At 64.0% G+C, this 12,825-nt stretch overlaps 8 protein-coding genes across 8 annotated transcripts; 4 read left to right on the forward strand and 4 right to left on the reverse strand.

The window, feature by feature from the left end:
- Positions 1 to 224: 224 nt before the first annotated feature.
- Positions 225 to 1,663, forward strand: Q8F55_000175 (uncharacterized protein; the record flags this gene model as incomplete). The annotated part of the gene is made up of 5 exons (XM_069348830.1): positions 225 to 374; positions 544 to 813; positions 906 to 1,158; positions 1,252 to 1,570; positions 1,621 to 1,663. The coding sequence occupies 5 exons, from the start codon at positions 225 to 227 to the stop codon at positions 1,661 to 1,663; spliced, it is 1,035 nt and encodes a 344-aa protein (XP_069212374.1).
- A 190-nt stretch (positions 1,664 to 1,853) lies between these two features.
- Positions 1,854 to 3,932, reverse strand: PSH1 (E3 ubiquitin ligase; the record flags this gene model as incomplete). Its single annotated transcript, XM_069348831.1, has 4 exons — positions 1,854 to 1,950; positions 1,998 to 3,059; positions 3,097 to 3,185; positions 3,222 to 3,932. The coding sequence occupies 4 exons, from the start codon at positions 3,930 to 3,932 to the stop codon at positions 1,854 to 1,856; spliced, it is 1,959 nt and encodes a 652-aa protein (XP_069212375.1).
- Positions 3,933 to 4,314: 382 nt separating this feature from the next.
- On the reverse strand, positions 4,315 to 5,539 carry Q8F55_000177 (uncharacterized protein; the record flags this gene model as incomplete). The annotated part of the gene is made up of 4 exons (XM_069348832.1): positions 4,315 to 4,950; positions 4,985 to 5,128; positions 5,161 to 5,328; positions 5,369 to 5,539. The coding sequence occupies 4 exons, from the start codon at positions 5,537 to 5,539 to the stop codon at positions 4,315 to 4,317; spliced, it is 1,119 nt and encodes a 372-aa protein (XP_069212376.1).
- A 744-nt stretch (positions 5,540 to 6,283) lies between these two features.
- PNO1 (pre-rRNA-processing protein pno1) lies at positions 6,284 to 7,488 on the forward strand (the record flags this gene model as incomplete). The annotated part of the gene is made up of 6 exons (XM_069348833.1): positions 6,284 to 6,712; positions 6,759 to 6,842; positions 6,951 to 7,050; positions 7,176 to 7,254; positions 7,301 to 7,383; positions 7,433 to 7,488. The coding sequence occupies 6 exons, from the start codon at positions 6,284 to 6,286 to the stop codon at positions 7,486 to 7,488; spliced, it is 831 nt and encodes a 276-aa protein (XP_069212377.1).
- Positions 7,489 to 7,767: 279 nt separating this feature from the next.
- Positions 7,768 to 9,003, forward strand: TIF34 (translation initiation factor eIF3 subunit; the record flags this gene model as incomplete). Its single annotated transcript, XM_069348834.1, has 5 exons — positions 7,768 to 7,770; positions 7,821 to 7,839; positions 7,904 to 8,065; positions 8,111 to 8,231; positions 8,301 to 9,003. The coding sequence occupies 5 exons, from the start codon at positions 7,768 to 7,770 to the stop codon at positions 9,001 to 9,003; spliced, it is 1,008 nt and encodes a 335-aa protein (XP_069212378.1).
- A 325-nt stretch (positions 9,004 to 9,328) lies between these two features.
- Positions 9,329 to 9,921, reverse strand: Q8F55_000180 (uncharacterized protein; the record flags this gene model as incomplete). The annotated part of the gene is made up of 3 exons (XM_069348835.1): positions 9,329 to 9,407; positions 9,602 to 9,677; positions 9,828 to 9,921. 3 exons carry the CDS (start codon positions 9,919 to 9,921, stop codon positions 9,329 to 9,331), a joined length of 249 nt encoding a protein of 82 aa, XP_069212379.1.
- A 243-nt stretch (positions 9,922 to 10,164) lies between these two features.
- On the forward strand, positions 10,165 to 11,077 carry QCR8 (Cytochrome b-c1 complex subunit 8, mitochondrial; the record flags this gene model as incomplete). The annotated part of the gene is made up of 5 exons (XM_069348836.1): positions 10,165 to 10,204; positions 10,251 to 10,261; positions 10,367 to 10,421; positions 10,766 to 10,910; positions 11,011 to 11,077. The coding sequence occupies 5 exons, from the start codon at positions 10,165 to 10,167 to the stop codon at positions 11,075 to 11,077; spliced, it is 318 nt and encodes a 105-aa protein (XP_069212380.1).
- A 253-nt stretch (positions 11,078 to 11,330) lies between these two features.
- On the reverse strand, positions 11,331 to 12,724 carry Q8F55_000182 (uncharacterized protein; the record flags this gene model as incomplete). The annotated part of the gene is made up of 3 exons (XM_069348837.1): positions 11,331 to 11,952; positions 12,021 to 12,370; positions 12,542 to 12,724. 3 exons carry the CDS (start codon positions 12,722 to 12,724, stop codon positions 11,331 to 11,333), a joined length of 1,155 nt encoding a protein of 384 aa, XP_069212381.1.
- Between the last annotated feature and the right edge of the window lie 101 nt (positions 12,725 to 12,825).

The raw sequence follows: 12,825 nt of genomic DNA on the forward strand, positions 1-12,825 counted from the left end.
TGCCAGCCGCCGATGCCTCAGCCTGTCAGGCATGATTTGTCCCCCGCGCCGCTTGATAACCGGGGCCCGTGGGCAGCAGTTGCCGGTGACCCGCGACCCGCCCGCCCCCACACAAAAGTGGGGGGACCGCAAATCACGGAGGCGTGCTCCTCCCCGGCTGGTCTTAAGCCTGCGTCGTGTCTCGCATCTTGCTCTCACCCACTCCTTGTATACATACACCCACGATGCCCGTCCCGTCTGCCAACACGCGCGTCGCGCTCGCCAACCGCCCCGAGCGCGGCCCGATCACGCCCAAGACGTTTAGGAAGGAGAGCGTGCCGCTCAAGACGCCGGGCGACGGCGAGGTGGTCGTCAAGGTGGAGCTGCTGTCGATTGTGAGTGTTGAGCCGGGCCGCGAGCCCGTAGGGCGAGCGGAGGCGGGGTGGTGGTGGTGGTGGTGGTGCATAGTGGCCAGCCGTAGCTGTGGCGCCACTCCCGCCGCCGATCCGTCGTCCCCGTCGGCCGGCAGCCTCGCTCGCTCGCTCCGCTCGCTCACACGCCCAGGACCCCGCCATGCGCATGTGGCTCGTCGACACGCGCTCCTACCTCCCCCCCGTGCAGATCGGCGAGACGATGCGCGCCAACGGTCTCGGCCGCGTCGTCGCCACCCGCTCCGACCGCTTCAAGGTCGGCGACCTCGTGCACGGCACGCTCGGGTGGCAGGAGTACTGGGTCGGCCCGGCGCGCGTGCTCGAGGCGCGTGAGGTGCCGGTCGGCGGCAACGAGATTGACCACCTGGGTTTCCTGGGTGTTAGCGGCATGACGGCGTACTTTGTGAGTTTGCGAGCGCCGCAGGCGCGAGGCGGCGCGAGGCTCGCCTCTGAGCGGCTGGACGGCTCGCTCAACGGCTCGCTAACCCTCGCCAGGGCATCTTCGACATCGGCCGCCTCAAGGACGGCGAAACCGTCGTCATCTCTGGCGCGGCCGGCTCGGTCGGCCTCATCGTCACGCAAATCGCCGTCGCCCACCCCCACTGCAAGGTCGTCGCCATCGCCGGCAGCCAGGACAAGTGCGAGAAGCTGCGCGAGCTCGGCGCGCACGTCGTCCTCAACTACAACCAGCAGGGCTTTGCCGGCCGCCTCCGCGCCGTCGGCAACGTCGACGTGTACTTTGACAATGGTGAGTTGGGTGGGGGGCTGGCACTGCGGGGTGGTACATGACCCCCGCGGCGCCGTGTCCGCTCGCTGCGCTCGCTCCCGCTGACCTGACCAGTCGGCGGCGAGCTCCTCGACGTCATCCTCGCCCAGATCAACCCGTACGCACGCATCGTCATGTGCGGCGCAATCTCCCAGTACAACACCAACAAGCCCTACGGCGTCCGCCTCACGCCCCAGCTCATCACCATGAAGGCGACGATGCAGGGCTTCATCGCCTTCGACTACGAGAAGCGCTACCCCGAGGCCCGCGCATACCTCTCCGACCTCGCAGCAAAGGGCAAGCTCAAGTACGACTACCACGTCGTCGGCGGCGGCCTCGACGGCTGCGTGCCCGCCATGCAGGAGATGTTTGACGGCAAGAACTATGGAAAGACGTGAGTGGGCGGGCGGGCGGGCGAGCCAGCGAACATTACTAACCCCCCAGTGTCGTCGCGTTCGACGAGAAGGAGGCCAAGCCCAAGCTCTGAGCAGCCGGTGCAAGAAGTAACTTACAAAACTCGCGACTATTCTACAATGATGCATGCGTGAAACAAATGACGATGATGCACTAGGTGGTCGTGTAACTTGCGTGGTGTGGCGTGCGTGCTGGGTATGGAATACACATGTGTGGTTGTATTGACAGTGCTGAACATGCAATGGATAATGGGGGAGACTCGTCTACTCAGAGTCGGAAACATCGATAACGCGCGCACGGCGGCGGCGAGAGGTGGGGATGGCCGCGGGAGCGGCGGGGGCAACAGGGGCGTCGCTGCCACTGCAATTGTCAGCCAATGTCATCGAGCCATCCACACGGCCACTCACGCATAACGGTTGGCACGGCGGGCGCGCAGTTCGTCGATCGTTGGCTCGTCGGGCTCGGCAACCTCGGCAACCTCGTCCACCTCGTCCACTTCGTCCTCCGAGTCGCTGCCGTCGCCACTGTCACCGCCGCCACTCTCATACTCGCCCTCGCCCTCGTCCTCGCCCTCAGAGTCGTCGATGAACGACGCCTCATACTCCTCGCCATCGGAGTCGAGGGGCACGACGGAGTCGGGGCTGTCGTGGCGGCCGCGACGGCGTGGCGCAGGCGGAGCGGGCTCAACAACGGAGGCGATTGACTCATCGCCCGAGTTGCCAAGGCACTCGTCGCACTCGCAGTACACGTCGTGGTCACGCTGGGAGCCTCTGGTCGAGCCGTTGCCGCCACTAGACTGTGACTCGCTGCCGCTCTCCGAGCCCGAGCGCTCGGCCAACGTGTTGGCAAGTCTCATCGAGGCCTCCCAGTTGGCCATCGTCGCAGGGGACCATTGGCGGTTCACGCCCGGGACACCGCCTCGAGGTGCACTATTCCCAGCACCATAGGCGTCCAAGACTTGGGCAGCGGCTTCGAGCAGAGCGTCGCCTTCCTCGTCGCTAACCTCGGTATCGCTGCCGTCCAACATCTCGTCAAAGCTGTCGCCATCGTAGTCGGACACACTTCCGTCGACAGAGAACTGCTCTTCACACTGCGAGCATTCGCCGTCGGCAATCTCGTGGCCGCACTGGGGGCAGCGGTCGACGCTGTCGTCTTCGTCGGGGATGGTGTACGACACTGGGTCGGGAGGGAAAATGTTCTTCCACGGGTTGCGGTCGGCCGTCGTGTGGTCGGGGCTGTTGGTCGGCACACTCGAGTCGACCAACCCAACAGCTTCAAGAACCGACTGCAGAACGAACATGCGGACGGGGCGCGTGAACACGGGCGCGCGGCAGAGGTGGCACAGCTTGGTGCGGAACGTAAGCTTGCTGTCCGGCTGGACGTCCTCAATCTCGGCGCTGCGGTACGCGTTTGGCGAGCGGAACCATTGAAGTAGACAGTGCTTGCACGCCGCATGGCCACAAGTGAGGCTGCAGAGTCAGCACAGCTCCTCCGCACCCAACCTACACATGGGGGTCGTTCAGAGTCTCAAAGCACACCGTGCAGGACAGTGACTGGAGGAGCGCATCGGCGTGACGGTCGCGGTCTGAGAGAAGCTGAACGATTAGCGCCGCCTACCCCGCGCCACTCACCGTCGTCTTTGTCTCCAGCTCGTCCTTCTGCGCGGCAAGCTCACGCGCCGTGTCCTCGATCGCCTTGTCCTTGGCCACCAATGCGGCCTCCCTCTCGCGCAGCTGGTTGCCGAGATCGGCGAGCTTGCTCTTCATCTCCAGCTGTGTTTGCGAGGCAATTCCCTCGGCCTTTTGAACTCTTGCCTGGAGCGCGCGGATTTCCTGGCGCATGCGTTGCTTGTCCTTGGTTAGGGCGTGCGGGGTCGACTGGGCGCCGGCGTCCGCCTCGGTGGAGGGCTTCGGGGTTGCGGAAGGGGCGTGCGAGGGCGCGGCATCGGTGCCGGTTAAACGCGCGTAGATGTCGGAGATGTTCTCCACGCTCTCCGCCGCCTTGACTTTCTTGCTCTTCTTGGGGCGGTCGTCCTGGCTTGGGCGAGCGGGCGGTGCGTGGGCTGGGGCCGGGGCAGGTGCTGGCGCAGGACCGTCGTCGCCACCGGCGGCTGATGCGCGTTCCTTTCGGTGACGCTCCCTCTTCTCCTTTCTGTTCTCGGCCGCCTTGGCGGGGGACACAGCGGCGGGGTTGGGCATCTTGGGGTGGGTGGAGGCCGAGGAAGACGGCGCGGCTGGAGCCTTCGCGTCGTCCTTTGCACGCTGGTAGGGATGACCGTGTGCTCCGGTTGCCGACGCCTGCGAGGAGTCTGTCCTGTTTCTGCGCCTCGGTGTCTTTGGCATTGTAGAGGTGCTTGAACGTAGGATGGGGAGAGAGAGAGAGAGAGTGAGAGAGAGGATGAGACAGCGAAAGTCGAGTCAGAGTGATGATACAATTTCTAAACGCGTCGCGATGGGTGGCAAATGGGCCAAATGACGAAATTAAGACGGCACAGACGCGCACCCATTAGCGGAAGCATTTTTCGTCAACAACAATCCATCTGGTCAACAGAGTGGAGGTCGACCAGTCGTCGTAGGATCGTACCTGCACAATCGCCAGTCCCCAGTCCTCAATGTCACTCTTGCATTCCCAAGCACGAGCAGCACAGCAAACACCTTGCATCAATAATAATCATCGTAGACCTACAACGCGCGCCCAGTACATCACACCCACCCTCACTCGCACTCACTCCGCCTCGTCCTCAATCTCCAGGTCACCAACCTTGAAGGTCTGCCCCTTCCTGTTGCCATAGTCGGTAGTGTTGTGGTAGTTCTCAACCCTCGCTCGGACATAGTCGATCCCGCGGACAGGCTTGGCGGTGGCTTGCTCGTCCCCAATCAGGCCTAGGCGACGAAGGAGGGGGCTCGGTGCAGGCTTGATGTCAACCTCGTCGCCGGGGCGGACAAAGTAGAACAGTCCCAGGCGATGGATGTGGGCCTGGTCCTCCGGGGGGCGCGTGACGCGATGCGTCGTGCTCTTCAAGTACCCCGCCGACCAAAAGTCGAGGGTGTCGCCGACGTTGCACACGATCCCGCCGTCAACGGGCGGGACGTACTGCCACTCTCCTGTCGCCGTCTTGATCTGCAGCCCCGCCACGTCCTGGCTCCAGAGGAGCGTGAGGCTGCCAAAGTCGGTGTGTGCGCGCGACCACGTCCGCCCGACCTTCTCGTCGTCGGACAGCGGGCGTGGCCGGTAGATCATGTAGCGAAGATGGTCCTCGGACGTGTCGTCGTACCGGTGCCGGCTCGAGAAGTAGTCCTCTGGCAACTCGAGAATGAGTGAGAAGAGGGTGAAGACCTTGGCCGCGAGGGCTTGCGATTTCTGAGGTTAGCGGGGTCACCGCGCCGCCACGTACCCTCGAGAAGGCCTCAATCTCGGCACTGTGCGCAAGGAAGAACGGGTGGAACGGCTCGAGCTCGTACGCAGGGATAAACTTGGCAATGTTGACGGACTCGATGTTGTCGAGCACGTCGGTGCCCTGCACCGTCTTCTCATGCGCCTGGGGTCAGTCTGGTCCAACAGGCAACGCACCGGTCGGTAGCCAAAGTAGTGTCCCCGCGTGAAGTCGCAGCGGAGCCCAGGGAGGTCCCTGTCTTCCTTTGGGAGCGCGAAGAACCCCTGCCCGATATCGTACTGTCGCTGCACCTCCTCGGGCGTGAAGCCTGTATTGATGAGGCTGAAGAAGCCGGTGTCATGGACCTGGGGGTGAGCTGGGTTCTTGAGGCACGTATGAGCTCACCGCTCCTCTCAGCTCTTCTGCGAGCTGCTCCTTGCCACCCGGGAGATCGAACTTGGCCAGATCGAGAACCTTGATCTCTGCCCAGGGAAGGTCTGCCGTTGTCTTGGAGGGCCGCTGCCACTTGGGCAGTGAAGGAGCGAGGGGCTGGGTGGGTGCGACGGCGATTGGCATTGTGCGTGGCGTAGAGAAACAGAGTAGAGTGATGAGAGCCCGTTCATGCCTTGGACAGACACCAACTGGCGCTAGATGTGGTGGTGGTTCGAGGTATTTGCCGACAATGACCAGTTGTTATCGCCACAGCACGTCATTTGCAACCCTGAAAGTGAGATGTCCAGAGTGAGGGGAAGGACCATTCACCGTCAACACCGTGTGCTCTCGGACTTGGTGGTTGCTGACAAGGTAACAGCTTCTCTCTTCTGCAGGACCCCATGTCTTGGACATGCTTGCGAGCCGAGTACGGTCTTCGCGGGTCACAGTGAGGCGTGAGATGGCCGATAGTAGTGCACGTCCCTTGGTTGGTGAGCTGCCCAGGGCCTCTCACCGAGAACCAAGACTGACCTCTGGTCTCTCCTCTATCTCCAGCAATTCAATCTTGAAAGTCTCACCTGGACGAGCTCTTTGTCTTCTGCCTTGTTCCGCGATGCCCCCAACGTGAGCTGAGCAGTTGGTCGACATGCTCCTCCTCCCCCTCTACCCCGTCGCCCCTTCCCCAGCTCGGACGACCTCCACCGACTCTGACGGGATCAATTTCCAGTTTTTGCCACCAAGCACTGTTTCAGGGTCGGCCACGTGATTCTCCGTCAAAAGTTCTCCACTGCGAGCAGATTGTTGAACGCACCGACGATTCCAGTCGCTGCAGCGAGATTGTAACTCTTAACATCTACTCTACTCTACACACACCCACACACCCACACCATGGCTCACAAGTCACATCGTCAAAAGGCGCTCCAGGCGCAGCTCGAGGCGCCCCGCGAGATCTCGGTCGTAAAGCCAAAGACCAAGAAGGCGCCCGTCACAGCACCCGTCGAGGCCGACATGGACGTCGACGGCGACGGCTTCTCCGACGACAACGAGGTCCTCATCAACCAGCAGGCTGGCCCTTCCTCTGTGCCTGCGGCTACCTCGATGGAGGTGGACGGCGCAGCGGCATCGTCCTCGGGCTTCGCACCACTCTCGGCTGCTCAGACGTCGACGACGCTCAAGGGCGAGTTCCGTCGCGTGCCCATCCCCCCGCACCGCATGACGCCGCTCAAGCGCGAGTGGGTCAACATCTACACCCCGCTCGTCGAGATGCTCGGGCTCCAGGTCCGCATGAACGTCAAGCGCCGCGCGGTCGAGATCAAGGTGGGTTGAGTGGGGTTTGGTGGGGGAGCAGTGCTGATGATTGCAGTCCTCGGGACACACCGTCGACTCTGGCGCCGTGCAGAAGGGCGCCGACTTTGTCAAGGCGTTTGCGCTTGGCTTTGAGGTTAACGTGAGTGGAGCGGGGTGTTGGCTGGCTGCGAGCCGCAACCGGCGGGCACAGCCAAGGCCAGCCAAGGCCGGACATCGATGATCATATGTGCACCGACTAACGTCTCAGGACGCGCTCGCTCTCCTCCGTCTCGACGACCTGTACATCGACTCGTTCGAGGTCAAGGACGTCAAGACGCTCCACGGCGACCACCTGTCGCGTGCTATTGGTGAGTGGCACCGGGGAGGCTCGAACAGGGCAGGCTGCTGTGCGCGTTCGCCACAGCAACTCTGCACGCTCGTCTATCCGCCCTCACGCTCCTATGCTATTGCAGCAAAAGCTAACCCCAATCAGGCCGTATCGCTGGTGAAGGCGGCAAGGTCAAGTTCTCGATCGAGAACGCCAGCCGGACACGTATCGTCCTCGCCGAGACGTGAGTGCTGTCGTCGGACTCGGCGAGCGCAGTACTAACCCCGCAGCCAAATCCACATCCTGGGCTCTGTCCAGAACATCAAGATTGCGCGTGACGCGGTCGTGTCGCTCATTCTCGGTTCGCCTCCTGGTGAGTGGCTGTTATCATCATCTCTATCTTCAGCCCCTAACCTCCCCAGGCAAGGTCTACGCCCACTTGAAGACTGTCGGCGCGAGGATGAAGCAGCGGTTCTAGATGCATGGAGGGGAGGGGCTCAGGTTACTGCATTCTCGTATTTCATTGTTGTGCATGCGATACCCATTCGGTTGATGAGGGCGGTTGCCGGTTTCTAATCAAGTCGATTAGGACAGCTGCCACGTGGTGATTAGGATTGCCCGATTAGAAAACCGCGCCACTGGCCCGAAACGCCGTTTCCCCGCCATCTTTGCAGTCTGCGGCGTGGTCTGCCAGATTTCGACGTTACTGTCACTGAAGTTGAATACGACATAGAATACACCCAAAAAGGCCGTCATCATGGTGCGTACGAGGCCGACAGCGACGCCGGGGCATGCTGACACGCTCCGCAGAAGCCTATCATCCTGCAAGGTTGGTGTCGAGCGAAGGAGGGGGCCGAAACGCGCGGTTGTGGACCACGAACTGACATTTCCAGGACACGAGCGTTCGCTCACCCAGATCGTCTTCAACGCCGAGGGCGACCTGCTCTTCTCGGCGTCCAAGGACAAGATTGTCAACGCATGGTACACGTCGAACGGCGAGCGCCTGGGCACATTCAACGGCCACAACGGTTCGGTCTGGACCGTGGCGTGTGACTGTGGGTTGCGACTCGAGTTGGGTGGCGCGTGCTGACGGGCGCCAGCGCAAACAAAATACCTGTTGACCGGCGCGGCCGACAACACGATGAAGCTGTGGGACGTGTCGACGGGCAAGTGCCTCAAGACGTGGGAGTTTTTGACGGCCGTGACGCGTGTGGACTGGAGGTGAGTGGCGTGGGCGTGGCGGAGTGCGCGCCGGCGAGCACGGCGATGAGCGTGAGCTCACACGCGCAGCGAGGACGACGAGCTGGCACTCTGCATCACCGAGCAGCGAACGGGCCAGCCATCCGTCATCCGCACGTTCAAGATCAACCGCGAGGACCCCGCGGCGTCATCCTCGACCCCCCTCAAGGAGATCATCCTCACCGGCTCCAAGGCGACGGTCGCGCTCTGGGCCCCCCTTTCCGAGTTCATCCTCACGGGCCACGACAGCGGCAAGGTCGCCAAGTACGACGCCAAGACGGGCGAGGAGGTCAACTATGTCGACGACGCACACACGTCGTCGATCACCGACATCCAGCTCTCGCCCGACGGCACGTACTTTATCACGTCGTCCAAGGACAAGACTGCGCGCATCTTTGACTCGGACACGCTCCAGGAGATGAAGGTGTTCCCTACCGAGACGCCGCTCAACTCTGCGTGCATCGCCCCCCTCCGTCCCTACGTCATCCTCGGCGGTGGCCAGGACGCCATGAACGTCACGACGACGTCGTCGCGCGCCGGCAAGTTCGAGTCACGGTTCTGGCACAAGCTGTTCGAGGAGGAGGTCGGCCGTGTCAAGGGACACTTTGGCCCCATCAACACGCTGGCTGTGCACCCCCAGGGCAGGGCATATGCGTCGGGCGCCGAGGACGGCTTTGTGCGCGTCCACTGGTTTGACGAGTCGTACTTCCGGAGCAGGCCGTTTGGCGACCTCGAGCCGGAGGTTGAGGTGTAGGGGTAGAGAGTGCAGGGAGTAGCTGTGACATGCATACATTGATGAGAGAGGCCGCGGGATGCGAGCTGCGAAGCAGCGAGCGGCGTGTGGCGGTCGTCGAGTTGCACCTGACAAGGCTGGGGCAACGCGCTGTCTCCGGACGGCCACTACACCATCGTTCCTCCAATGCCCTCAGCACCACGCTGCTCGCCCGCACCGCGGCTCGCTCGACGCAGAGATCTGTCACCGTCACGCACACCGTGGCGACAAGCCCAATCCACGCCCCGCTGCCGAGAATATGCTGCATGCCATGGGCCCAACGCCCCTCCACTCGTGTCTACCGCGCTCATGCAGCCGCGTGGGCGGCGTTCTCGCGTTCCCGCTTCTCCTTGAGCTCCTTCTTCTTCTCGGCGAGGAGGACGTTTCTGGGGGGGTTAGTGGGGGGGGGGGGGGAAGGCGGGGGTCGGGCGGGGCTGGGCTGGCTGGGGCCGGGGCGCTGCTGGTCGAGCCCGACGCTGCTGCCTCGAGCAGCGCCGTCTGACGGGGCGACACGACAACCCAGCCAGCTGGCCAACCCCAGCTCGCGGGCTCCACCCGCTCGCTGCGCGCCGCTACTCACTGCCTCTGCTCGAGGTTGTAGACGTAGTATCCGATGCCGCCGAACACGGTCGAGATGGCGATGTGGGCCTGGGGCGCTGGGGATGTTAGCGGGCAGAACGGGCTGAGTCGGTCGGGAGGGGCGGGCTCCTCGGCGCGGCGCGGCGCGGCGTAGCGGCGTGGGCTGTCCCACCGCCTGGCGCCGACCGCCGCCGAGCACCACACGCCCCGACCACGAGCGCACGCACCCGCAAAGATGGGGCGCTTCTGGATGCCGAGCTGGAAGCAGCGCGCGGCAAAGCCAAAGGCCGAGAAGCCGAGGATCGTGGGGATGGCGGACATGGCGGGGCGGGTCGGCGTCGATGCTGTTGTCGTCGTCGTCGATGCTGTTGTCGATGCTATCGATGCAAGGTGATCGCGACGCAGCCAGGACGTCGCCGGTGGCGGCGATTTGAAAAAACGCCGGGGTTGGCGCCCTGGCCAGGCGCCGGGTCCAATCGGGAACTCTGCGAATCCAACGAGAGTTGAGGCTACGACAACGACGAGCTCGACCTCGACACTCCACCACACCACTCTGATCACAAAATGCGTCCCTCAACCATCGTCAGGAGCGGCATGCCCACCGGTGAGTGGCGTGGTGGCGAGGACGGGGTTAGTGCTGACGAAAACAGGCAAGACTTGGGTGAGTTGGCGTTGGTGCGATTCGCGGTTCCGAGGATCGACGCGGAGATGGGACAGCGGCGCGACACCGCTACGCCGCACACACGCCGCATGCTGACGCGCCCAGTCCGGCTGGTGGGGCGACATGAAGGGCCCCAAGCAGAAGGGCATCTACACCTACTGTGAGTGGCGTGGGGTGGTGTGGTGTCGGAGGACGCAACTGACGCGTGCGACTTGCAACTTGATGTCTCGCTCCTATGCCTCGCCTCTCGACTATCTTCGGCCATGCTCTGCTCTGTTCCTCGCCGTGGATCCGCGCGCACGCTCTGCTCGACCCGTTTCTGCCCGCCTCCGCTGTCTATGTTGTGATCTGCGCCCACCCGACAACAATCGGCACTTGACCCCTCGGCTCCCCTCGACTCCTCCCCGACTCCCCCTCGACTCCCCCTGACTCACCCCGTCCTACGTCTCCGCCCCGACTCGCACACTCGCTGCGCTCGTGTGCTCGTGTGCTCGTGTACCACAGCCGTCTCGCCCTTTGCCCAGCGCCCCTTCGCCGGCGCGCTCAACGGCTACGTCTTCTGGGGCTTCCGCCGCATCGCCCAGCAGGTGCCCTACTTCATCGTCCCCTTCGCGACTGGCTACGCCGTCTACCTCTGGGGCTACAACAAGTGAGTCGGGCGCGCGCGGTGGGACAAGTGGGCGGGCCGTAGAACCGCCAACCACCTGTCCCCCGCCCCCACCCAACCCAACCCCCGCTTACCCCCCCAGGTACGCCTACTACAACTCCAAGGAGGGCCACCACGCCATCCACGAGGCCGAGCACGGCGGCCACTAAACGATAGCTAGACTAACATGCATCTATGAAGGGAGAGTGGGTGGGGCGGGTGGGGTGGGGTGGTGTTGTGGTGGGAGTGGCGGCGTGGTGCGGGTTGTGCCGCGTGGGAGTGGAGTGTGGCGTTGCTCCGTTCCGGTGTCTGCTACTGCTGCTGCTGCTGCCGCGCCGCTTCACAACATACATGCTACGTTTACGTGGTTACAAACTCTTCTTCTTTGCTTTCACTGTTCAAAGCGGCGGCATCCCCGCCGGCCTACGACGGCCGGAAGAACGGACACGCCATCGCCGCCGTGCGCATCTCGGCGCCGTTCTTGAGGCTCAGCTCGACCCCCTGCGCCATGAGCCGCTCCGGCCCCAGCGTCTCGGGCATGAACCCGCCCTCGTGCCACCCCTTGCCCGGCTTGCCCGTCCCGAGCGCGCCGATGCTCGTGCTCCCAGGCGCGCAGTACCACGGCTCGAAGAGGAACCCATGCCTCACGAGCTTCTCGCCGCCCTTCTCGTCCTTGACGACCACGGCCTCGACGTAGTCGGGCGGCGTGGCGCGCGGCATGAGGAGGTAGCCGCACACCCACCCCTTGAGGCTGAGGAGCGCCGGCACGAGCTGCCGCAGCACCCACGGCGCGGGCGCGTACCCGAACGCCTCGCGCGTGCGGTCGGGGAGGAAGACGATGCCGGCGCGCTTGCCGAATGCTTTGAGGGGCCCGGGCATCGGCTTGAGGAGCACGTGGAAGGTCGCGTCGCCGACAGACTTGTTCTGCGGCGCGTACTTCTCCGCCCGGTCGGCGTACGCCACGCTCCATTCCAGCAGCGCCGCGCGCGTGGAGGGGATGTCGGCGATGCCCATGCGCGCGCCGATCTCGCGCCAGAAGATGTACCTGTGGCCGAGGGCGGCGCGTCAGCGCCGACCGAGCGAGCCCCATCATCCGCGGTGCACGCGACCCACCTGGCCTCCTGTTCCAGCTCGCTCATCCCGCGCCACTCATACTTCTTCGCCCACACCGCCGGCTCGAACACAAACAAGCTCAGCGTGTAGAGCAGGTTGTCGCGCGTAATCAGCGCACCGTAGCGCCCGTGCAGCCAGTTGAGCCGGGCCAGAGCCACACACCCGCGCTCGCTATCGAGCCCGCCGTACAGGAACTCGCCGATGAACACTGCCGTGTCCTCCGCGCGGCGGGCGGCCACGGCCGGGTCCGAGAGCTGGCCCGACTTGTTGAGCACGAGCGAGATGGTCGGGATGGCGTAGGTTTTGAAGAGGGCGAACGAGAGGGAGAGGATGGCGATCCACGGCATGTCCTGCGCCGAGGAGCGCGCGTCAGCGCGCGGTCGCGGGGGTGGCGGCTGGAAGGGCGAGGGCGAGGGCGAGACTGGCAGCTGGCAGCTGGCAGCGACGCGCCGCTCGACGAGTCGCTCGCCCCGCCCGCCACTCGCTGCGCCTGGCGGCGCAGCTCGCAGCTCGCAACTCACATAACTCTGCATAACCTTCTGGATCTCCTCGCTCTCCTGGTACGTCATCTTGCTTGGATCCTCGAGGAGGTGGGCAAACTTGGCGTGCAGCGCGTCGTACCGCGCGAACCGGGCGCGGCGGACGGCCGCGACGCGCAGCGCGAGCAGCAGCGCGCCAGCGGCGAGCGCGTAGGCGTAGTGCATGGTGGGGTGTGCACAACGGTGTGGGGTAGAGCGCGCAAAGGATCTTGTTGCTGCGTTTAAGTATGGCAGAGGCACCACTTGGGGGATGGAGGCACACGGCT

The sequence above is a fragment of the Vanrija albida genome, assembly GCF_041260175.1.
Source record: "Vanrija albida strain AlHP1 chromosome Unknown contig_1, whole genome shotgun sequence".
NCBI lineage: Eukaryota > Fungi > Basidiomycota > Tremellomycetes > Trichosporonales > Trichosporonaceae > Vanrija > Vanrija albida.